The following is a 23,689-nucleotide window of genomic DNA, read 5'->3' on the forward strand; positions in this document are numbered from 1 at the left end:
TGTCCAGCATACGCGCAGACATTCTAATAAAATCTTACATGTCCCTGCGCGCATTTTCCATAACCTCAGCCCCTCAATTCTTCATTGTCGGGCCATGGGGTTTTTTCACTATGCACTTTCCTAATAGATCCAAAACTGCTATGGGTTAGATTCAGTGAATTTCCATTCTCAATGGGTCTAAGCCAGGGGTGGGCAAGTCCGGTCCTCGAGGGCTGCAAACCAGTCGGGTTTTCAGGATACCCCTAATGAATATGCATGAAATAGATTTGCATACAACTGAGGCAGTGGGTATGCAGGTCTCTCTCATGCATATTCATTAAGGATATCCTGAAAACCCGACTGGTTTGCAGCCCTTGAGGACTGGAATTGCCCACCCCTGGTCTAAGCTGTTCAACCGCTTTCGTCCCTCATCCATATTGCAGATCTAGAACCAAAACCTAGTCTGATTCTGCTCATGCTCGCAAAGTTTCACCTAAAATCTTCTCAACCCAATATGCGTCTACTCCACTCCAGGCTCAGTTTCACATGAACTCCCTGGAGCTTGTAGCCATGCGTTATACCCTTATGCCTTCCAATACTGCGTATGCAACAAATCTTTGTGCATACAGACAGACAGCATAGGGACAATGTGCTTTCCAACACACAAGCACGCACAACCTCTTAGCTGCTTTGCAAGGAAGCTGCGCAACTCTATCCTTGGCCCTTGCTCACTCCATGCATCCTCGGGCCACTTTTTTTTTTTTTTTACATTTTATTTATAGAATTTTTACCAATCATTACAGGTAGAATTAATGGAAAAATACAAATAGGAATTGCAGTTTTACTTTACATAAGCACAACTAAGTAAAGAAAATGTTATAACTAACATCATTCCTAACTGCTGGATCGTCTTATCCTATGTAATATTAAAGTAATAAAGAAATTCCAAGATATGAAAAATTAAGCGGAATATTAAAGAAATATAATATGCTGAATTATTAGAGGCTGTCATGAACCATTTTATATACATTCCGTAATCAAACATTTTAATCTGGAGATATCGAGTTACGTACATCTAAGAAATTACGCAAATGTTCAGGTTCAAAGTATACATTTTTGAGACCCTGCATATTCACTACACATTGACATGGAAACCTGAGATTAAATCTGGCCCCCATACCCACTACTTCAGGTTGCATAGCTAAGAATTTTTTTCTGCGCTCCTGGGTGGAGTGTGTAATGTCTGGAAAAACCCAAACCAACTGACCAAAGAACTGGGATGTTCTGTTACAAAAAAAAGCTTTCAATAACATTTCTCTATCCTGAGCAAAAACACACTGTAAAAACAAAGTTCCCCGTCTATTTATCTTTATTTCTGTGGATGTCTCCAGGAACTGTGTAAGATTCAGGTCAGGTTCAGACATTTGATCAAGATGTTCCACCTTTTCAGTTTTTGTCATATAAACCTTGGCTATGGTAGGCATTATTTCATTAGGAATTTTTAAAATTTCCGTTATGTATTTTTTTACCATTTCCAAAGGGGATATCCACTTCAAAGTTGGAAAATTTAATATGCGCAGATTTTGATATCTAATAGAGTTCTCTATATTTTCCACTTATCTAAGAGATTTACTGAACGCACTAGCAGACCTTCTCCATGTAAGTTTCCATCCTCTCGAATGGTCTTGGACTACATGTGTAGCGGGAAAATTTTTCTAACACTGAGGTCAACCGAACTTGCCCCCTGCGTCCCAATCGAACCATACGATGCACAGATTCTATTCCCTACACATGTTTCCAATGCGTTCCCATCAAGGGCCTCTTAAATGTGTCTCTTCTGCTGCCTCTCATAGTCTAGGTAAATATACACACAGGGTAATGAGATCACAATGTATCCTTTTAGGTACACAGTTATATTTGACAAAGAATACTACACTTTTAGAATAATGTGCAAACTTTATTAATTCTTTACTCTAGACAATAAAATACTCACTATCACATTCAAACCCATTCACACTCACCTAAAAACATGTTAAAAACATTCCCAGAACACACAAAATACCATTGGTATAAAAGATTTTCGGGAATTTCGTGTGATGATGAAATTGGAGAAAAAGCGGATGTATATACTCCATTGAATTTTTGGATATCAGTAGTCTACGTTTGATTATATTGGAGAATTATATTGTGAAATTCAGCCTTCGTGTATTTATAACACAAGTCCCTGAGGAAGCCCCATGAGGGGAGAAACAAAGATCTTTTGTTGGACAGTGATGTGAATTTGGTTTTGGAATGGCACAACGATCATGGCGAATATGATACAATGAAGATAAAGTTATTGTAATCTGACACATGCAAAATTCTGTATTTTGTTACATTGATTGTTAAAAACTTAATAAGCCTCTCATAGCCAGCACTCTTCTAATGCTGGACCGGGACGGGGTTCACTGTTCCTCAGACCCACGTCCTGGCCAAGACCAGTATGCTTCTCATACTTCTCAATCTATCACACCAGTAACCAATTCGCCTTCCCACCAGTCAGTCACAAATCGTAGACTCACTGATGTTCTCAGGTACTGGTAGCGTCACAAAACCTTCCACACATAAATCCTACCATTCAAAATGGCATGATTTACCTCATGATGCATACAAAAGGGTATTACCCTTTTTCTTTTTTCTACACCACTCTTTTCTCTTGCTCCCTCGGATTCTGCTCCCCAGACATCCTCCACATAGGTACACCTCTGTTTCAGTTGGTGTATCGTTTGGGAGTGGGGATACCCGATTAACAGTAAACCCCTTTTGAGTCAGCTTGCCATGGATTATCCACTGATCAAGCTGCCTCTATTTTCACTAGTCACGGAATGGAACCTATATTTTGTGCTTATAAGTCTCATACGTTCTCTGTTCGAGCCTTTCCATTCCTCTCATTTCACAGTTTGGCATGGAAAATTCTTTCCCTCATAACCGTCACTTTTGCCAACAGGGTCAGTGAGTTACACACCTTGTTACATACTCATCCGACCCTGCGTTCCTCCGTGACAGAGTGGTTTTACATATTCAGCTTCATATCCTTCTTAAGGTAGACTTTGCATCTCACCTTAGTCAGAATATACTCTGCCCATTTTTCCCAACACCTCTCTCTCACCAAAGTGAGAGGGTTTTTTCCACTCCTTGGACAGTAATAGTGCACTTGCTTTCTATCTAGATCCCACTATACTCCATAGGAATTCCACCTAACTCTTTCCTTCTGTGGCAAGAGTCAACCTGCGAGTTCCAGTGGGCAAACAGACCTATTCCTCCTAATTGACGGTCTGTATCTCTTTTCCTACCAACAAGCAGGCATTTCCCTATAACACTGTGTGTAACCACACTCTGTTGCGTCTCTCCCAGCCTCAATAGCTTCCCTTCGGCCGGTGCTGCGTGTACATATTTATCAGGCTGCAACCTGGAACTCTCTCCATACCTTCGCAGCCCATTATTGCTTAGATACGACTAGCCAGCATGCTCCATGTTTGGCCAGTCTGTCTACTCCTATTCTTTTCGGTTTAACCACCCCAACATCCTTCCACCAACCTGTTAAGGGTTTCAGGATGCCCTCTGTTCCAAATTCCACCCCTGTCATTGCGCCTTTCGTGCGTCTTGGGTGCATTTGGTGCACTCTCGGGCATCCTCAGCTCGGTACTCACCCATGTGTGAGGACTACCATCCTGCTTGTCCTGTGAGAAAGCAAATGTTGTTTACCTGTAACAGGTTTTCTCACAGGACAGCAGGATGTTAGTCCTCACAAAACCCACCCGCCACCCCGCGGAGTTGGGTCCGTATATGTTTTTACTTTTATTTTAGTTTCACTTGCGCTTTTAGCTATAAGATGAGACTGAGGGAGACAACTGTGGTCACAGGGATAATTGCAGGCTGAGCATGCTCCGTGCACTCAGTGTGCCAGTGTCAGTCAAAGCTTTGTAGAAACTTTGACAGAAAGGTTTTCCGTACAGGGCTCCATCCTGTGATGTCACTCATATGTGAGGACTAACATCCTGCTGTCCTGTGAGAACACCTGTTACAGGTAAGCAACATTTGCTATCTTTAATTCCCGTTGTTGACACTGTCTGTAAATTAGAAATAACAGAAGATTGAACAGACATTGCAGTATCTATAGAAGACAGCCCAGTATCAACTTTTTAAATTTTTTAACATTCTTGTGAAAACTGACACAATTGAGTTATTGAATTTGAAAGTTTAGAGTCTATTCCTATAACTTCATTCCAAAGATCTTTAAGTGAAATCTCATCAGAAGTAGATAAAGGTTTGACTCCTCCATGGCACCTCCAGACAACACTTGCACTGGGACCAGAATTGGAATAACTGACTTTGTTTCAACTGTCTGACCCATATTTAAATCCAATAAACAGCGTCTAAAGGCTGAGAAGAATTAGAACCACCACTATTCCAGGAATAGTCTCTTATTTCACAGATAGACCACACGGAATAGGAGGTGGAAGCTTAGCTTCTGGACTCAAGGAGACATTCTCCAATTCTGTACTCACTGTGTGTAGTGATGAACTGTAGATCACGTGATGATCCATGGGGCCACTTATGGGAGTAGAGCTGGAGGCTTGAGTCAGGTAGGGAGGTTTCCCCTTCCTTTTTCTCCCCATTCGCAACCAAAATCAATTCTTGAAAAAAATCAGCATAAGGGACATGCCCCATGGCGGCGCACCACAGGGCGCCTCCTTTAATAGGCCTCCGGCACTGTGATGGTGTCGGCACCAGGCAGCCACAATAGTTCCCATTCTTTCTCCGGGTCCTTCCTCCTCACCGGGTCTAGGCGGCAGGTAGGCAGCTCCGGAAGGTCATATTTTTGGTGGTGGTCACTTCAGCATGCAGGGTCAGTGAGCTCCAGACCTTAGTGACATCCACCTTACACAAAGTTTTTTCATGATAGTGTGGTCCTGCATACGCCACTCTTAAGTTCCTGTCTACAGTGGTGTCGGGCATCCATCTTAACCAGTCCATCGTTTTGCCAACATTTTTTACTAGACCTCATTCGCACCAAAGCGAATGAGCCCTGCACAATCTGGACTGCAAAAGAGCCTTAGCTTTCTGTCTGGAGCAGACTGAAGCCGATAGACAGTCCACCCAACTTTTTTTTTTTTTTTTATCAGAACAAGCTGGGGATCACCGTTGCCAAGCAGATGCTTTCCAGTTGGCTAGCAGACTGCATCTCCTTCCGTTAGCCCCAGGCGGGATCACATGGGGCCAAATCAAGGCTCACTCTGTTCGAGCCATGGCAGCGTCAGTTATCCACTTGCGAGCAGACCCCATGGAGGAGATCTGCAAAGCTGCACCATGGAGTTCCATCCACTCATTCACATCTCATTACTGTTCAGATAGAGATGGCCAGCATGACAGCAGGTTTGGCCAATCTGTCCTTCGGAACTTGTTTGAGGGGTAAAACCCAAATCTGTTCCCTCCTGGGGTCCATTATTTCAGTTCAAGCTCCCCGCCTACTGTTACCAACAAAACATTGTTGTTCTTGTTGTGCCCCTTGTTATTTCTTTTGTTGGTCCCCTTTTTTTGTTGGAGGGGGGCCACCTGTAACTAGGGATTCACTCGTGTGAGGACTGCCATTAGACGCTGTCCCAGAGAAGCGTGTGCTGGATATTATTTCTGTTCCAGAGGAGCAGTAAGTACAAAGATTTAAAAAATGATGATAGGTAGGATTAGTTTAGGGGTCGGGGAAGAGGGAGGAAGGATAGGGTTAGGAGTAAGGAAGTTCCCTCCCAGTCCGCTCCTTTACTAGAGTGGCCTGGGAGGGAACTGGGGAAGCCCTACTCGTTTCACCGCATATATTATTCTAATATTTCCCCCCTGGGCGCGGAGCAGGCCACCAGCCCACACATGCGCACATGGACTTGAAAATCTGGTGCACATGTACATGCAGGAGACGTATTTTATAATGTGCTCTCGCCAATGTGTGCATGTTATAAAATCGGCATGCACCTTTTAAAATCTACCCCTAAGGTTTTAGCTCAATACATATAACTGGAGCATTACAGAACTCTGCAGTTAATGTTCATTTTATCTGTGCAGTCCATCTACGTTAGATGATTTTTCATGCCTCATTTTTGTCTGCTTTTAAAAGCAGGGCTCAGCATTTTTCATGTCATTATTTGGGGGCTATGTTATATTTCCTTTTGTTTGTAGGTTTGTATGTGGAACGTGAAGATGATTCTTGTGAAAACTCAAGGAATATTTAAAATCATGGAATGGCAAAGAGCATTCTGCTCTATGTGTTTTCTGCAAGCACGATTCCTTTCTTGGGCAAGTTCAGTTACCCTGATTTTCCTATTGCTCGATCTGCTTGCTCTTTGCAAACCATCAAATTGGTAGTAGAGCTCTCCTCCTGCTAGCATAGATAAGATATCTTCTTGAGCCCATAATTAGATATGCATACACAATGTGCATAGTATTTTTGTAGCTTACATTATGTAAATAAAATTTATTATAATGTTTTTTCCCTGTACGTACCAGGATCAGTCCAGACAGCTGGGTTATGCCTCCCCTCCAGCAGATGAAAACTGAAACACCCCCTAGATATACTGGTGTGCCACCTGCGATCCTTCAGTATATTCTCTGACTCCAGCAGATTGAGAGGCATAACCTGCGGTCCTGGCCTGGTCAGTTATTTATACTGGGGGGGGGGGGGGGGGGGGGGGAAATTCCAAAGAAAAAATTTGGGGACAGGATCAACTAGTCTCTTTCCTTTTCTCCCTGTTGTTATCCTTTGTCTGTTTGGTTTCTTTCTTTCAAGGGAGAATATTGTGCACAGTGCACAGCGCAGCTTGGAGCTTAGCGCCAGGCAGGTACAGAGGGCGCTATCCTCTTCACTTTCCCGGACTAGCGTGTCCCTGAGGCTGGGGGAGAGCTTACCGGTGGGCCGGTCACCCTCCCCCCACTTTCCAGGGGTCCAGCCCTGAAGGGGGTTTTACAAATAAAATAATTAACCAGGAGAGCAAGTTAAAAAAAAAAAAAAATTGCTCGGGAGCCACTTAAGGCCTGTTGGGTACAGGCAGTGAGCTCTTCTACTTTCAGCCCCGGCCTGCCAGTGCCTCTACGGACTCCGGAGGGGGTGGCTGGTTCACCCGGCCCGTTTTTGCTTGAGGGTGTTTGTACCTGATTTGGCGAGCTTTTCTTCTCCACAGCTTCTTGCCGCGATGCCTCAATCTTCGGCCTGCTCAGCCTGTGGGGGGGGCGGGGGCGCGACTCTCTCGGGAGGGTCTCTGCTCCCGATGCCTTCCCAGGGGCGAGGGACCCTCCTGGGGGCCGAGCGCTGCCCGCAGCGGTTCTTCCCTTCCCCCGGTGTCGCGGCACCGCGTGGCTTCGGGCAGCCGTTCCCCGGCCCCTCCTCCTTTGGGGAGGAGAGCGGCGGCCATTTTGGCCACGCGGCACTCAGACCCGTCGGCATCGGAGGAGGAAACCTCCCCTCCCCCTTCTCCGGACCTGAGCCCGCGCTCCCCGCCCGATTTGGAGGGCTTTTGAGCACCCCTCCCCCCTGGAGCCCCGAAAAAAGATTTAAAGCGAGCGGTGCCTTTTTCCTCAGAATTTGTGCTCCTAATGCACAAAGCATTTTTGCAGGCAGAGTCTGGCTGGGAGGCGGAAGGTCCCTCTCCCCCGAAGTTCCCCAAGGCCCCCTTGGACCAGGGAAGCTCCCTGGGGCTGGGGTCCTCCGGGGCCACTGTCATCCGCCCACGGGGGGGGGGGGGGGCTGAGGATTTGGGGGACGTGGGGGCCGCTCCGGATCCTCAGGGGGCTCCGGATTTACTCACAATGGACGAGCAGGGGTCCGTAGAGGGGGACGACCCCCAGGTGCTGCGATTGTTTGGGAAGGATGAGCTGAATTTTCTCATCCTCCATGTCCTGCAAGAGCTAGAGCTGTCAGCCCCGCCTCCGAATGCGGACACTTCTACGGGGGACATTGCTATGGCGGGCCTTCGGGCCCCCCCTCAGACTTTTCCCTTCCATCCCAAAGTTTTGCAAATTGTTTCAAGGGAATGGGAGCTGCCAGAGGCTTCGCTGCGCGTGAATAGAGCTATGGAAAAGCTTTACCCGTTGCCCGCGGAATCCTTGGATCTTTTGAAAACGCCCGCGGTGGATTCGGCGGTCACGGCCGTGGTCAAGCACACGACTATTCTGGTTACGGGGGGTATAGCTTTAAAGGATCTCCAAGATCGTAAGCTGGAGGTCTTGTTGAAGTGCATTTTTGACGTGGTGGCTTTGGGTGTCCGGGCAGCGGCGTGCAGCAGCCTCGTCCAGAGGGCCAACCTGCGCTGGGTTCAGCAGCTACTGACCGCGCAGGAGTTTCCTCCTGGCGAGGCGGAACAGGCAAATTGTGTTGAATCTGCGGTCGCTTATACAGCGGATGCCCTATATGATTTGTTACGCACCTCAGCTCGCATTATGTCCTCGGCAGTTTCAGCAAGGAGGTTGTTGTGGCTCCGTTGCTGGTCGGTGGACGCCACCTCTAAGGCGAGATTAGGTTCCTTCCCCTTCAAGGGCAAGTTGCTATTTGGCGAGGAATTGGATCAGCTCATTAAGGACCTGGGGGACAATAAAGTTTATAAATTGCCCGAGGATAAGCCCCGTCAGTCTCGGTCCTTTGGGAATGCCAGGGCACGCTTTCGGGGTCAAAGGCGATTCTGGGCGAGTAGAGGGGGGTTCCTTTCCCCAGAAGCAGCAGTCCACCAGGTCTCAGTCCTGGTCTTCTTCCTTTCGTGGCAGGCGGCCTCCGCGGGGAGGAGCCTCGCAAGGGTTCGCTGCAGACAAGCCCGCGCAATGAAGGCGCGCAGACCCATTCCTCCGTTCCGTTTATCGGAGGTCGCCTGTCCCGGTTCTGGGAGGAGTGGGTCAAAATAACTTTGGATCAATGGGTCCTCGACGTTGTTCAGCACGGTTACGAGTTACATTTTGCACGTTCCCTCCGGGATCTTTTTATGATTTCGCCGTGCTGTCCTCCGGAGAAACAGCGGGCTATAGTTCAAACCGTCCACCACCTGCAAGCTATGGGCGCGGTGGTCCCTGTCCCGCCGGCCGAGACCAGGACAGGGCGGTATTCCATATACTTCCTGGTTCCCAAAAAGGAGGGTACCTTCAGACCAATCCTGGACCTAAAAGGTGTGAACAAGGCGTTGAGAGTACCGCGTTTTCGGATGGAGACGCTATGGTCTGTTGTTGCGGCCATCCACAAGGGAGAGTATTTGGCTTCTTTGGACCTGACCGAGGCGTATCTCCACATTGGAATCCGAGAGCATCATCAAAGGTACCTGAGATTTATGGTGTTGGGGTCCCATTACCAATTTTGTGCCCTCCCCTTCAGGTTGGCGACCGCTCCGCGAGTATTCACCAAGGTCCTCGTGGTGGTTGCGGCTTCTCTCCGTCGTCAGGGAGTCCTTGTACATCCTTATCTCGACGATTGGCTCATTCGGGCAAAGTGGCAAGCGTCTTGCAAACGGGCGGTTTCCTTGGTGGTGCGTCAACTTCAGTCGTTGGGATGGGTAGTCAACTTCGCGAAGAGCCGACTCGAGCCCACCCAACAGTTGGAATTCTTGGGGGCTCGGTTCAATACCCTGGTGTGCAAGGTTTTTCTTCCACATCAACGCATGCTCAATCTCATGGAACAGGTGCGGCGCCTGATGGACCTTCCCACTCCCACGGCTTGGGATTATTTAAAGGTCATTGGTCATATGGTGTCTACTATGGAGATGGTACTGTGGGCTTTTGCGCATTTGCGGCCGTTACAAACAGCACTTCTGTCTCGTTGGGATCCCAGATCCGAGGATTACGGACTGGAATTGCCCTTGATGGAGCCAGCCCGCTCCAGTCTCTCCTGGTGGCTAACTCCAAGCAATCTCCTGCAGGGGGTGGACCTGGAACCTCCATCCTGGATAGTAGTGACGACGGATGCCAGCCTCTCCGGCTGGGGGGGCGGTCTGTCAATCCCGAGCAGTCCAGGGCACCTGGTCAGCGCTCCAGTCAACTTGGTCCATCAATCGCTTGGAGACCAGAGCGGTACGTCTGGCCTTGCGTCGTCTTCTTCCGATTGTGCGCGGCCGAGCGGTCAGAATTCTATCGGACAATGCGACCGCAGTGGCGTACATAAATCGCCAAGGCGGCACAAAGAGTCGAGCAGTGGCGACAGAGGCGGCGTTGATGAACTGGGCGGAACAACATTTGTCGCGCATCGCGGCCACCCACATTGCCGGGGTGGACAACGTTCAGGCGGATTACCTCAGTCAGCAGCATCTAGATCCGGGAGAATGGGAGCTGTCGGCAGAGGCGATGCATCTTATCACTCAGCGTTGGGGAATTCCACGCTGCGACTCGGCTAAATGCGAAAGCGGCGCGTTTCTTCAGTCGAAGACGGAAACACGAGTCGGAAGGTGTGGATGTGTTGGTGCTTCCGTGGCCCCGTCGCCTCCTTCTTTATGTGTTTCCTCCGTGGCCCCTTGTGGGGAAAGTGTTATGACGCATAGAGGCCCATCAAGGCATGGTGATTCTGGTGGCTCCGGAATGGCCGCGTCGCCCGTGGTTCGCGGATCTCGTCAATCTGGCGGTCGACGGTCTATTACGTCTGGGTCATCTTCCCAACCTTCTCCGTCAGGGCCCGGTATTTTTCGATCTGGCAGATCGCTTTTGTCTGGCGGCCTGGCTTATGAGCGGAGGCAATTGAGGAAGAGAGGTTATTCGGACGCCGTTGTTGCGACTCTCCTTCGGGCGCGCAGATCTTCCACTACGCTTGCCTATGCTAGGGTTTGGAAAGTTTTCCACGACTGGTGCGCTGCGCTCAGTATTCCACCCAGACGTTCGTCCGTGGGTCACATCCTTTCGTTCTTACAAGATGGCCTGAAGAAGGGTTTGGCATATAATTCGCTTCGAGTTCAGGTAGTGGCGCTGGGCTGTTTGAGAGGTAAAGTTGAGGGGTCTTCCCTTGCGAGTCATCCTGATGTTGCACGGTTTTTGCGAGGGGTCCGGAATTTGCAGGCTCCTTGTCCTTCATGGAACTTGAACTTGGTTCTCCGTGGCCTGTGTGTGGCACCTTTTGAGCCTATTAAGACAGCTTCGTTAAAGGATTTGACCCTCAAGACGGTTTTTCTAGTGGCCTTTTCCTCGGCCCATCGCGTTTCGGAGCTGCAGGCTCTTTCTTGCCGGGAACCGTTCTTGCGTATTTCAGCGTCAGGAGTCTCCTTGCGGACCGTACCTTCCTTTTTGCCTAAAGTGGTCTCAGCGTTTCATGTTAACCAGACGGTAGAATTGCCTTCCTTTTCGGAAGAGGAGCTGCAGTCGTCTCAAGGCAGAGACTTGAGACATTTGGACGTCCGGCGGGTTCTTTTGCGCTATTTGGAGGTTACAAACGACTTTAGGAGGTCGGATCACCTTTTTGTATTATGGAACGGACCCAAGAAGGGACTACAGGCGTCCAAGGCTACAATTGCACGCTGGTTAAAGGGTGCTATGGCTTCCACGTATATCGGCTGCGGCAAACCTGTTCCTGATGGGCTTAAGGCTCATTCATTGCGTTCTCAAGCGACTTCGTGGGCAGAAAACCAATTGCTCTCTTGCCAAGAGATATGCAGGGCGGCCACTTGGAAATCTTGGCATACGTTTTCCAGGCATTATCGCCTGGATGTCCGTGGTCCGTCTGCGCAATCTTTTGGGAGCAGCGTGATCCGAGCGGGACTCTCAGGTTCCCACCCCAGTTAAGGCGGCTTGGGTACATCCCAGCTGTCTGGACTGATCCTGGTACGTACAGGGAAAGGAAAATTAGTTTCTTACCTGATAATTTTCGTTCCTGTAGTACCAAGGATCAGTCAGACGCCCACCCACTGTTCTGGGAGTCCGCTCGTCTTCAATATTTCTTCACTTGCAGATTATATTCTCTATGTTTGGACCAGTTTCACTGGTAAGTTGGTCGTTATTTACTGTTTTTTCTGTACACTCTTTGGTGTCATGTTTGTTCTACCTGGTTTTCTATGTCCTCAAGGAGGTTTCTGTTTGATCTGGTCACTGAGTTTAAAAAAGAAAAGGAACAGATATTTCTTGGGGCACTGTCGGAAGTGGTTAATCATTACTTCTGCTTTGATATAACATATACTGAAGGATCGCAGGTGGCACACCAGTATATCTAGGGGGTGTTTCAGTTTTCATCTGCTGGAGGGGAGGCATAACCCAGCTGTCTGGACTGATCCTTGGTACTACAGGAACGAAAATTATCAGGTAAGAAACTAATTTTCCTTTTTCTTATCCTAAATCCAGCTTACTATTAATGTAAAGATACAAGAGATTATGATAATTACTTCCTTTTTTTCTCTTTTTCATTGGTGTAAGGGATGCCTTCTCCTACTAAAGAACATTGGATTAAAATGCTGACCTGACATTTCTTGCAAAACATTAGGGTGGCATTGTTTTTTCCACAGCACTTATTTCTCCATGAGTTGTAAGTGATACTGGATGGAAAGAAGGTTGGAAAGATAAAGAATGGATCAGATGCAGTCAGGGAAATAAATAAGGGTGGTTTTAAACTTCCAGGTTTTCTACAAAATATGTATCAAATATTTTATGAAAATAAAACACTTCGTCAATGAAGCTAAATTGTGAGTTTGTTTGTGGGGTTAAATATTTTCAGACTTCTTATGTCGATGTCTGATTAATGATCATCATTAGAATTTCTGTTATCACTTTCAAAAAATTGTAGGATATGCACAAATACATAAACTTTGGTGGCAATTGGAATGAGAATACTTTGTTGTGAAATATAAAGGACCTGGTTACGGACTTGGTAACTCATTGGCAGTACTGCACACTGCCATGCTGAGGATCCCTGGTTTGATTCCCAGATTGGGTCTTCTGCACTTTGGGTTGGCCAGGGCTGGCTATGCTGTGGAAGCAATGTTCACAATCCTCAGAGGAAGGGAGTCATGGTCATCATTAAGGGACTGGATTTAGATCCCATAATATAGGGATTCTGAAGGAGACCTAGTGCATGGCTCCTAACCTCAGAACCATTGTTGCACTGACCTGACTAAGAACAGTGAAAGGACGGATCTATTAAAATAGGGAAAACAAAATTCCCCAAGTAGTTGCTTAGGAAAGCTCATGGTGCCAGGATCCTAGCATAGGTTCAGACCAAGTTGGAAGAAATAGAAGAAAAGAGGAACTAAAAAAAGAAAGATATGATTTTCACTATTCTTATGTTCACAAAATAATCCACAATGTGCAAATCTTTACCCAAATTTAGAAGAGGCTTTCCTAGGTCAGGGGATGAAAAGTACATGTGTAGGCATTTTCAAATCTACATGTCTACTTTTCCAGGAAAAATCTACCTACAGAAAAAGCAAGTGCATGTGACCACGTACTTTGTCCCCATGGCAATTTTCAAAGGGACAATACACTCATGATTTTGCTTGAAATTGGTGCAAAGCCTGTAGATAAAAGATACAAGAAGACTTTATCCCATATTGAAAGTAGACCCCTATAATTTATATAGCATATATTGCTATGGGTTTATAAAGTGCTTCACAGGCGAGGAACAGGAGATGAAATAGGGCAAAGTGACTACTAGATTGCTAAATGTGGAGGAGGGGGAAGTTAAGCGATTCCTTTCCGTGAACAAATTGCACACAAATTTCATTTACTGTGAAACACCAAGCTTGAAAGAGGATTACTTCATTTTTTATAAGAGCAATACTGTAAATGAATGTTGTTTTCATTTACTGGAGGCAGCTGTGATTGTAGGAAGCTGGCTTCTCATGTTATTGCAGTCATGAAATTCCTACACTGAGGCCACCATAATGTTATAGCACAAATTTCATCCATAATGCTGAGCAGAAGTTTCGTTCTTAAAGTCACAATGCTGCAATAAAAATATTTTTAAAAGACTATTTTTCAAAACAAGCTGTTTCCAAAATCACTGCTTCTTACTATAGTTATAACAGTGTTCATTTACAGTACTATTATTGAAAATAGCAATAATCAACAATAATTACTACGATATCTTGAATCAGAACAACAGGATTGCTGGCTCAAATTGTAGCTAAAGTGGTTTTTTTTTTGTTTTGTTTTGTTTTGTTTTTATTTCAAGCCCCAAGTTGTCAGTGATTGTGGTTAGGAAGAAATGCATTCCTAGATTCTTCTCAGAGGCAAACCGACAACTACAGAACCCCCCTGTGGGCACTGTTGTGGATAGAGAGGCCACGCGTCCAGAATGGCAAGTAGATGCTTAAAGGGAAATGTCAATAATATAACAATGCCTTTTTATTTTTCCGAATGCAGTTTATAGTGAGTTGGGTTCCTTTTAAGTGTTGGAAGAAGAAAAAGACTAGTGTGCTGAAAGCAACTCCATCATTCATCAGGTTTCCCATAGCTGGATTTTATGCAGGGAATAATACACAATGACAAGTGCAGTCAGAGAAATATGCACACATCTTGGGCACACTTTCAAACACAATGCTGAAGCATTAACAATAAATGGAATGTAGTTCCTAGAACATTATTTTCAGCCTTTTCACTCCCAAAAGCTTGGGATTTTAGTGTTATGTTTGTTCTCACAGGACAAGCAGGATGGTAGTCGTCACATATGGGTGACATCATCAGGATGGAGCCGAATCACGGAAAACTTCTATCAAAGTTTCCAGAACTTTGACTGGCCCCTACTGGGCATGCCCAGCATGGCACTAACCCTGCTGCCAGCAGGGGTCCCCCTTCAGTCTTCTTTTTTTCCACGCAGCAATAGCCTCGCGGTTTAGGAGCTCTGAAGAGATTCCTGACAGGAATTTTCCTCACAGAGTTGATTAAACTTAAATTGCCCCACAGGGGTCCCTCCTCTAACTTTTCTCAGACCGCGGTACTCCGGTAAGTTTTTTGACCGTTTTTCGTCGATTACCGTCGAGTTTGGCCCTCACGGCCTACTGGCCATCGACCATACCGCGGCTGGATTTTTTTCGATTGCCATGGCGTCGGGGTTTCGTCGGTGCCCAGACTGTACTCATACCATATCCATCACAGACCCTCATGGAGTCTGTGTAATGTGTTTAGGCCGTGAGCATGATGTCCTGACTTGCACCAAATGTGCCTTCATGACACCAAAAGGTCGCAAAGCCAGAATGGAGAAGATGGGACTCCTCTTCCGTGCTCACACCACGACGCCATCCATTGCATCGGCGTCATCGGAACCGGTACCGTCGAAGTCGCACCAGCATCGACCACCGTCCGGTGGCCGTCCGCCATCGACGTCTTCACGGCCGTCGACTCTCGTTACTCCCCCTCAAGATCGAGGGGATCGTAGGGAGAACATCGCCATCGGCATCATATGTCTCAGACCATCAAGGGAGCGAAATCATCAACCTCGCCACCGTCTGAGCCACCATCGAAGAAGCCCTGTCCAGGAATGGCACTGACCATTCCTGCGACCGGGACATCGAGGCCACCCTCACCCGATCGGGGTTTGGGAGTCGCGATTCCGCCTGTAAAGGTGGTCCCTCCGACTGTGCCTCCGCCTCCCTCTTGCGTCACAGAGCCAGGGCTGCTTGCTCCAGGTCTCTGGGAATAACTGGACCGGCTGGTCCAGGAGGCCATCGACAAGGCGATGCAACGGCTCCAGGTTCCTCCGGCACCGAGAATGGAACCGGTCACCGACCCGATGACAGCAGTGCTGGCACTGCTGCTATCCCGGATGGAGGCTCTCATGACCGCCCTTCCACCGGTGATTCCTGGGGCTCCGATGGCTCCGGTGCGCTCCCCGTTGACAGCTTCATCGGGAGGAGAAACACCGTTCCGCATTCCTCCTTCGGGAGTACTGCCTCAGTCATCGATGCCAATTCGTCCCTCGCCACCGATTCATTCATTGGGGGCGATACGCACATCGGCGCCATCGATGCCTTCGATACCGGCACCGATGCCTTCCAGGCCGTCCACGGTGCCCCCGGTGATTCCTTCGATTTTCTCGGAGCCTCAGCAGGGGCCTTCGGGTATCCAACCCCCTTCTCGTCCTACAGGTCAGTCTGCTGATCCTTATGACACCTGAGGTGATGATACTTCCACAGACACTGATGATTTACCTTCACCTCCCTCTCCTACTGAAAGTAGAAAGCGTTCTCCTCCAGAGGACCTTTCTTTCATTAATTTTGTGAAGGAAATATCAGAGTTGGTCCCTTTTCAGCTTCAAACGGAGCAGGATGATAGGCACCAGATGATGGAGCTCCTCCAATTCCTGGATGCCCCTAAAGTGATCACTTCTATTCCCATTCATCAAGTTCTTCTTGACCTCCTCAAAAAGAACCGGGAAAACCCTGGATCCGTTGCCCCAGTCCATAGAAAAGCTGACACTACCTATTTAGTACAATCAGCCCTCGGCTTTCAAAAATCTCAGCTCGACCACCACTCAGTGGTGGTGGAATCGGCTCAAAAGAAAGCAAAAAGGACGAAGCCTCACTCATCTACCCCTCCTGTTAAGGAACACAGGTTCTTAGACAATATTGGTCGATGAATGTTCCAAGGGGCCATGCTCATCTCCAGAATGGCTGTTTACCAGCTGTATATGACCCAATTCAATAGGGTCATTTTCAAGCAGATACAGGACTTCTCTGAAACCCTGCCTGACCAATTCCAACAACAGCTTCAAATCCTTGTCAACAAGGGGTTTGAGGCAGGAAAGCATGAGATAAGAACAGCTTACAATATCTTCGACACCTCTTCTAGAGTGTCTGCAGCTGCCATTTCGGCAAGACGCTGGGCCTGGCTCAAATCTTCTGACTTTCGCCCAGAAGTACAAGACAGGCTATCTGACCTGCCATGTGTAGGAAACAATCTGTTTGGTGAACAGATCCAGCAAATAGTGGCTGAATTAAAGGACCATCATGAGACCCATAAACAGCTCTCATAGATACCTTCCGACTTCCCCTCAAGACAGACCTTTAGGAAGGACTCTAATAAGTCATTCTTCCGTCCAAGGAAGCACTATCCTCCACTAGCAAGGTCCCAAACTACAAGGCCTTCTCAAAAACCTCAGCCTCACCAGGCCCGAAAACGAAAGCCGCAAGCAGCTCCCCAGCCAGGGCCTGCTTCAGGTTTTTGACTTTCCCTTGGAGAGCAGCAGCCTGATTCCTCTGCCAAGCATACCAGTGGGAGGTCGATTGTGCCACTTTCACAGCATGTGGCAATCAATCACAACCAACCAATGGGTGCTAGCAATCCTTGCTCAGGGTTACCACCTAAACTTTCCTGCTCTTCCACCGTACTCACCACCTCTGCAAGCATGGAGAGTATCCGACCATTCTGTTCTTCTGGAGCAGGAGGATTCCCTTCTTCTCCAGTTAAGAGCAATAGAACCCGTCCCTCTCTCGCAGCAAGGCCTAGGGTTCTATTCCCGATACTTTTTGATCCCCAAAAAATCCAGGGGAGTTCGTCTAATTCTGGACCTACGTGCTCTCAACAAATACCTACAGCGAGAAAAGTTCAAGATGGTAACCTTGGGCTCGCTTCTACCTCTTCTGGAAAGAGGAGACTGGCTCTGCTCTCTGGACCTTCAGGACGCATACACACACATTGCGATAACTCCAGCTCATCGCACCTCAGGTTTTTAGTAGGCCCAAAGCACTATCAATACCGTGTGCTTCCCTTTGGCCTAGCATCGGCACGAGTCTTTACCAAATGTCTTGTGGTTGTCACAGCTTTTCTCAGGAAAGAAGGTGTTCACGTCTACCCCTATCTCGAATATTGGTTAATCAGGGCCCCAATCCAGCAAGCCGCTCGGTCGTCCCTCAATTTGACTCTACACACTATAATTTCTCTAGGATTTCTCGTCAATTACGAAAAATCCTATTTAGTCTCATCTCAAACCTTGTCGTTCATTGGGGCAGATTTGGACACCTTGCAGGCAAAAGCCTTTCTACCTCAACAACGAGCGCTAACTCTCGTGTCTCTCGCTCACCAGTTGCAGTCTCAGCATATAGCAACAGCTCGCCAATTCCTCATCCATTTAGGACACATGGCGTCCTCAGTCCATGTCACACCAATGGCCCGCCTGGCCATGAGGCTCATGCATTGGACTCTGAGGTCACAATGGATTCAAGCTGTTCAGCCTCTGTCGACCATTGTCCACATCACCAACTCACTTCATCTGTCTCTCACCTGGTGGAAAAATCACAACAATCTCCTCCAGGACTGCCCTTTCAAGTGCCAGATCCTCAACTCATCCTCACCACCGACGCTTCCAACCTTGGGTGGGGAGCCCACGTGGACAATCTACAGACCAAGGGTCTTCGAGCAATGCGATATGCTCTCAGGGCTTTTCAGGAACGCCTGTCAAATCATGTCATCCTGATCCAGACGGACAACCAGTTGGCCATGTGGTACATCAACAAGCAGGGAGGCACAGGCTCCTTCCTTCTGTGTCAGGAAGCTGCGCAGATTTGGGCGGAAGCGCTCTCCCACTCGATGTACCTCAGGGCCACCTACTTGCCGGGAGTGGACAATGTCTTGGCAGACAAACTGAGTCATGTCTTCCAACCGCACGAGTGATCTCTCAACCCCTCGGTAGTGGATTTAATCTTCCAACAATGGGGTTATCCCCAGACAGACCTCTTTGTGTCCCCTCAGAACCACAGAGTCGCCAAGTTCTGCTCCCTCATTCGGAGCGAGCGCTCTCACCACAAAGATGTATTCTCCCTCTCGTGGGCAACCGGTCTGCTCTATGCATTCCCTCCACTTCCTCTTTTTTCGAAGACTCTCGTGAAGTTACGTCAGGACAAGGGAACCATAATCCTGATAGCACCTCACTGGCCATGCCAAGTGTGGTTTCCAATACTTCAGGATCTCTCCATCCGCAGGCACATTCCCTTGGGAATGGACCCGCATCTGATCACTCAAACGAATGCGTGCGCCATCCCAATCTTCAGGCCTTGTCTCTGACGGCATGGATGTTGAAAGGTTAATCCTTCAACCACTTAACCTTTCAGATTTGGTTTCTCATGTCCTGATTGCTTCACGGAAGCCTTCCACAAGAAAATCTTATTCCTATAAATGAAAAACGTACACATCATGGTGCACTTCGCAGTCCCTTTATCCCTTTTCCTGTCCAATCCCAAGATTTTTGGACTATCTCTGGCATTTGTCGGAGTCAGGTTTAAAGACCTCTTTAATCAGATTGCATGTCAGTGCGGTGGCCGCCTTCCATAAAGGTGTCGGGGATGTTCCTATATCAGTACAACCCCTTGTAACACGCTTTTTAAAGGGCTTGCTCCATATCAAGCCACCTTTACGTCCTCCGGCCCCTTCTTGGGACCTTAACCTGGTTCTTGGTCGGCTCATGAAACCACCATTCGAGCCTCTTCACTCCTGTGACCTAAAATATCTCACATGGAAAGTGATTTTTCTTTTAGCTATCACTTCAGCTCGCAGAGTTAGTGAGTTACAGGCCCTAGTAACCTATCCGCCTTACACTAAACTCCTGCAGGACCGGGCAATACTCCGCACTCACCCTATGTTTTTACCCAAGGTAGTTTCGGAGTTTCACATTAATCAATCCATCATACTACCTACCTTTTTTCCCAGGCCCCATTCCAGTCCAGGGGAACAGGCTCTGCATACCCTTGACTGTAAACGGGCTCTAGCTTTCTATCTAGACCGTACACTTGCCCACAGGAAGAGCATTCAGTTATTCGTCTCCTTCCAGTCCAACAAATTAGGGCAACCTGTGGGTAAGCAGACTCTCTCTCCTCCTGGTTGGCGGACTGCATATCTTTTTGCTACCAGCAAGCAGGCATTCCTTTTCAAGACCGTGTTAAAGCACACTCTGTGAGGGCCATGGCAACTTCAGTAGCATACCTAAGATTGGTGCCGCTTCCTGACATTTGCAGGGCTGCCACCTGGAGCTCTCTCCATACCTTCGCAGCCCACTATTGCTTGGACAAAGCCGGAAGACAAGATTCCATCTTCGGCCAATCTATCCTGCGTAACCTATTTCCAACGTGACGTATCAACACCCTTCCGCCTGCCCGGTGGGGTTCAGGATGCCCTCTACCAAATTCCACCCCAGTTGTTGTGCCTGTTGCACACCGTTGGGTACATTTGGTGCATGTTCGGACATCCTCAGCTAGGTACTCTCCCATATGAGGACTACCATCCTGCTTGTCCTGTGAGAAAGCAAGTGTTGCTTACCTGTAACAGGTGTTCTCACAGGACAGCAGGATGTTAGTCCTCACGAAACCCGCCCGCCGCCCCGCGGTGTTGGGTTCGTATCGTTTTGTTGTTTTATTTTTTCGGCATTGCCTGTAGCTATCAAATAAGACTGAAGGGGGGACCCCTGCTGGCTGCAGGGTTAGTGCCATGCTGGGCATGCCCAGTAGGGGCCAGTCAAAGTTCTGGATACTTTGATAGAAGTTTTCCGTGATTGGGCTCCATCCTGATGATGTCACTCATATGTGAGGACTAACATCCTGCTGTCCTGTGAGAACACCTGTTACAGGTAAGCAACACTTGCTTTTTCTTGTATTTTTTGTTGGTTTCCATTTCCAGACAGAGGATGTCATCTAAAGGGACACAGAACAAATGCAGGCTTTTACATTTATGACTTTCTCATATCTTTTCATTCCTTATTTGTATTCAGTTCCCGTGTAATATAGCATCAGATCTTGGCTTCCGTCTTTACAGTAAGCAGGATTAAAGTTTATAATCATTTTCATTGCTTAGAATGCTAGCAAAGAATGATTTCAAATTGTTGGTGTAGCAGTTATTTGAAATCATATGAAATATTTGTCATTCAGATTTGTTCTGAAATGATATGCACTTTTCATATTTAGGGGCCTGTGCACTAAAGCTTAGTCAGTAGAAAAAGATCATTTAGTGTTCAAAACAATAGCATGCTAAGAATAAATGCTTAGTGCCATGCCAAACTAATCTTCCAACAGTATGTGCTAAAATTAGTGCATAGCCGCGTACATATTAAGCAACAGTGTATGCAAATGAGGAATTTCCTAGCATGTAGACAGATGGACTCAGGACCAGTGGGCTATGCACCTCTGCCAGCAGATGGAGAAGGAGCAAATTGGCATCACAATATCCATACTCCTGCAGGGATATCAGCCTTCCAGTATTCTCCGTCTCCAGCAGATGGTGGACATGCATCTTCCTACTGAGTATTGCTTCAGATTTCTGAAGGAGAATTTTATAAAGTACAGTAATGGTTGATTGTGTTTATTCAAGTTTTTTGCTAGTCTCTTCACAATTGCTTTTGAAGAGAATACTGGCAGTCTGATGTCACTGCAGGAGTATATATACTGTAACATCAGTTTGCTCCATCTCCATCTGCTGGCAGAGGTGCATACCTACTGGTCCTGGGTCCATCTGTCTACACTAAGGAAAACAAAATTATCATGTAAGTAGTAATTTCTCCTTAGGCTCGTGTGAAATAGCATGGTATACTGGCAGTGTTCCCTCTAAGCTGTGCGTGTGTGCGCGCGCACGGCCAGTGAAGGCTGCGCACATGGTACAAAGTTTAGCGCACAGAGTTTTTAATCCTAGAGTTTTTCCAAAAACTAGGCAAATTATTAGGCATAAAATCATCATACTGGCACAGTAATGATGGGAGACACCTACCGTGCACTACATAATGGGGCGGATTTTCATACTCCGTGAATAGGCCTACTTTTGTTTGCGCTCCAGGCGCAAACAAAAGTACGCTGGATTTTAGTAGATACGCGCGGAGCCGCGCGTATTTGCTAAAAACCTGGATCGGCGCGCGCAAGGCTATCGATTTTGTATAGCCGGCGCGCGCCGAGCCGCGCAGCCTACCCCCATTCCCTCCGAGGCCGCTGCGAAATCGGAGCGGCCTCGGAGGGAACTTCCTTTTACCTTCCCCTCCCTTCCCCTACCTAACCCACCCACCCGGCCCTATCTAAGCCCCCCCTTACCTTTGTCGGGGGATTTACGCCTCCCTCTGGGAGGCGTAAATCCCCGCGCGTCAGCAGGCCTCCTGCGCACCGGGACGCGTCCTGGGGGCGGGTCCGGAGGGCGCGGCCACGCCCCCGGGCCGCCCCGGGCCGTAGCCACGCCCCCGGAACGCTCCCGACACGCCCCGAAAACGCCGCGCGGTTCGGGCCTGCCCCCCGACACGCCCCCTCCGAAAACCCCGGGACTTACGCGAGTCCCGGGGCTCTGCGCACGCCGGTAGGCCTATGTAAAATAGGCTTACCGGCGCGCAGGGCCCTGCTCGCCTAAATCCGCCTGGTTTTGGGCGGATTTAGGCGAGCAGGGCTCTGAAAATCCGCCCCAATATCTGTGCCACTCTATGGGTTAAGAGATCTCTGACTCATCTCTACACAGTCCATAGTATTGGTTTAAACACTTGCTCCAAAGTTTCTGTAACCCCAGTGAATTTAGGCCTAAGTGCACACACTGATTCAGCTCTCTGACAGAGGCCAGGATGCCTCCTGTTACTTAGAACTGACTGCTAGCCTGCTAGGTCATTAATGGGATGAGGTCAGGGAGAGTTCATGCTATGAAAGTGGACCCCTGTTTCGAGGTAGACAGCTACCGTCGAAGGGCGAGGCCGTTTGGACAAGAGTGACTTGACTGAAGGCTTCACCCTGGAAGCACGCAATCCCCCCAGGAGAAGCCTGTAGGGGTCCGGCCACTGGGACTTACGCGACTCCTCTGAAGACTGTAGAAAGGTCTGGATGCAGGCGCCTCCTGCAGGTCATGGGTTCCAGACGGCTGGCACCTCCAGCAGGTCGTAGAAGAATCCAAAGCCGGTCCGAGGTTCGATACACAGGCAAGGTCCAAGTCCAGTCCAGGGTCTAAGCAGGAGAAAGGTCCGAAGCCGTACCAGGATCAAGCCAGGAGAAGGGTCCAACGCCGTACCAGGATCAAGCCAGGAGAAGACACGTCCACCAGTCCAGAAGTCAGGAGCCAAGAATCAATCCACGGAGCAGGGAAGCAGAGCGGGACGAAGAACCAGGAACAGAGAACACCGGAGCAAACTCAACAGGAACCTCAATACCAAGGCAAGGTCTGAATGCTCAGACCTTGCCTTAAGTACCAGAAGCCAGGGGAGGAGACTCAGGAGGAGCCATGACGACTTCCTGTCATGGCTCCTTTAAGAACAATCTTCAGCCGCGCGCGCGGCCCTAGGGGAAGCCATGGGGGCGGAGCCGAACCCCGAGGAACCAGCCAGCCTGGCAATGCGGCGGTGGCAGCCGCAGGGAGAAGCAGGAGAGCAGCCTGCCCCGCAGGAGCCCCGAACGCCGTCAGTCGTCCCGGGTAATTATTTCTTCTGCACCCACCGGCCCGGCCTCAGTCGCGGTCCTCTGCGGCCGGCGGCCATGACACCCGGCCCGGTCGTGGCTTGCCGCGGCCGGCGGTGCTAACAGTACCCCCTCCTTTAGGCCTCCCCCTAGAAGGTTTGGGTTTACCGGGGTGTTTTGCATGAAAGTCCTTGAGCAGAGATTTGTTCAATATATTCTTTGCCAGCTCCCAAGAATTCTCCTCCGGTCCAAATCCCTGCCAGGCTAGGAGGTACTCCCAAGTGGTGCCCCATCTCCGGACATCCAGAACGTCACGAACTTGATAAATAGTTTCGTCCACTGCTTGATGGTGCGTAGCCTCGGGCGGCTTCCGGCTAGGCCACTTGAGGACCAATGGCTTCAGGAGAGATACATGG

General features: G+C 48.5%; 1 protein-coding gene across 3 annotated transcripts in view; it reads left to right on the top strand.

Moving 5' to 3' along the window:
- The window catches only part of PIWIL4 (piwi like RNA-mediated gene silencing 4), a 379,756-nt gene that overhangs the window by 337,241 nt on the left and 18,826 nt on the right, over nucleotides 1-23,689 (top strand). For 2 of the 3 annotated variants that reach the window (XM_029602363.1, XM_029602365.1), the window contains one exon: nucleotides 14,117-14,242. The exons of the other annotated variant lie outside the window; for it this stretch is intronic. In XM_029602363.1, coding sequence (XP_029458223.1) covers nucleotides 14,117-14,242 — 126 coding nt within the window. The remainder of the gene's footprint in view (nucleotides 1-14,116; nucleotides 14,243-23,689) is intronic. 3 annotated transcript variants of the gene reach the window in all.

Source organism: Rhinatrema bivittatum, chromosome 5, assembly GCF_901001135.1.
Source record: "Rhinatrema bivittatum chromosome 5, aRhiBiv1.1, whole genome shotgun sequence".
NCBI classification, from domain to species: domain Eukaryota; kingdom Metazoa; phylum Chordata; class Amphibia; order Gymnophiona; family Rhinatrematidae; genus Rhinatrema; species Rhinatrema bivittatum.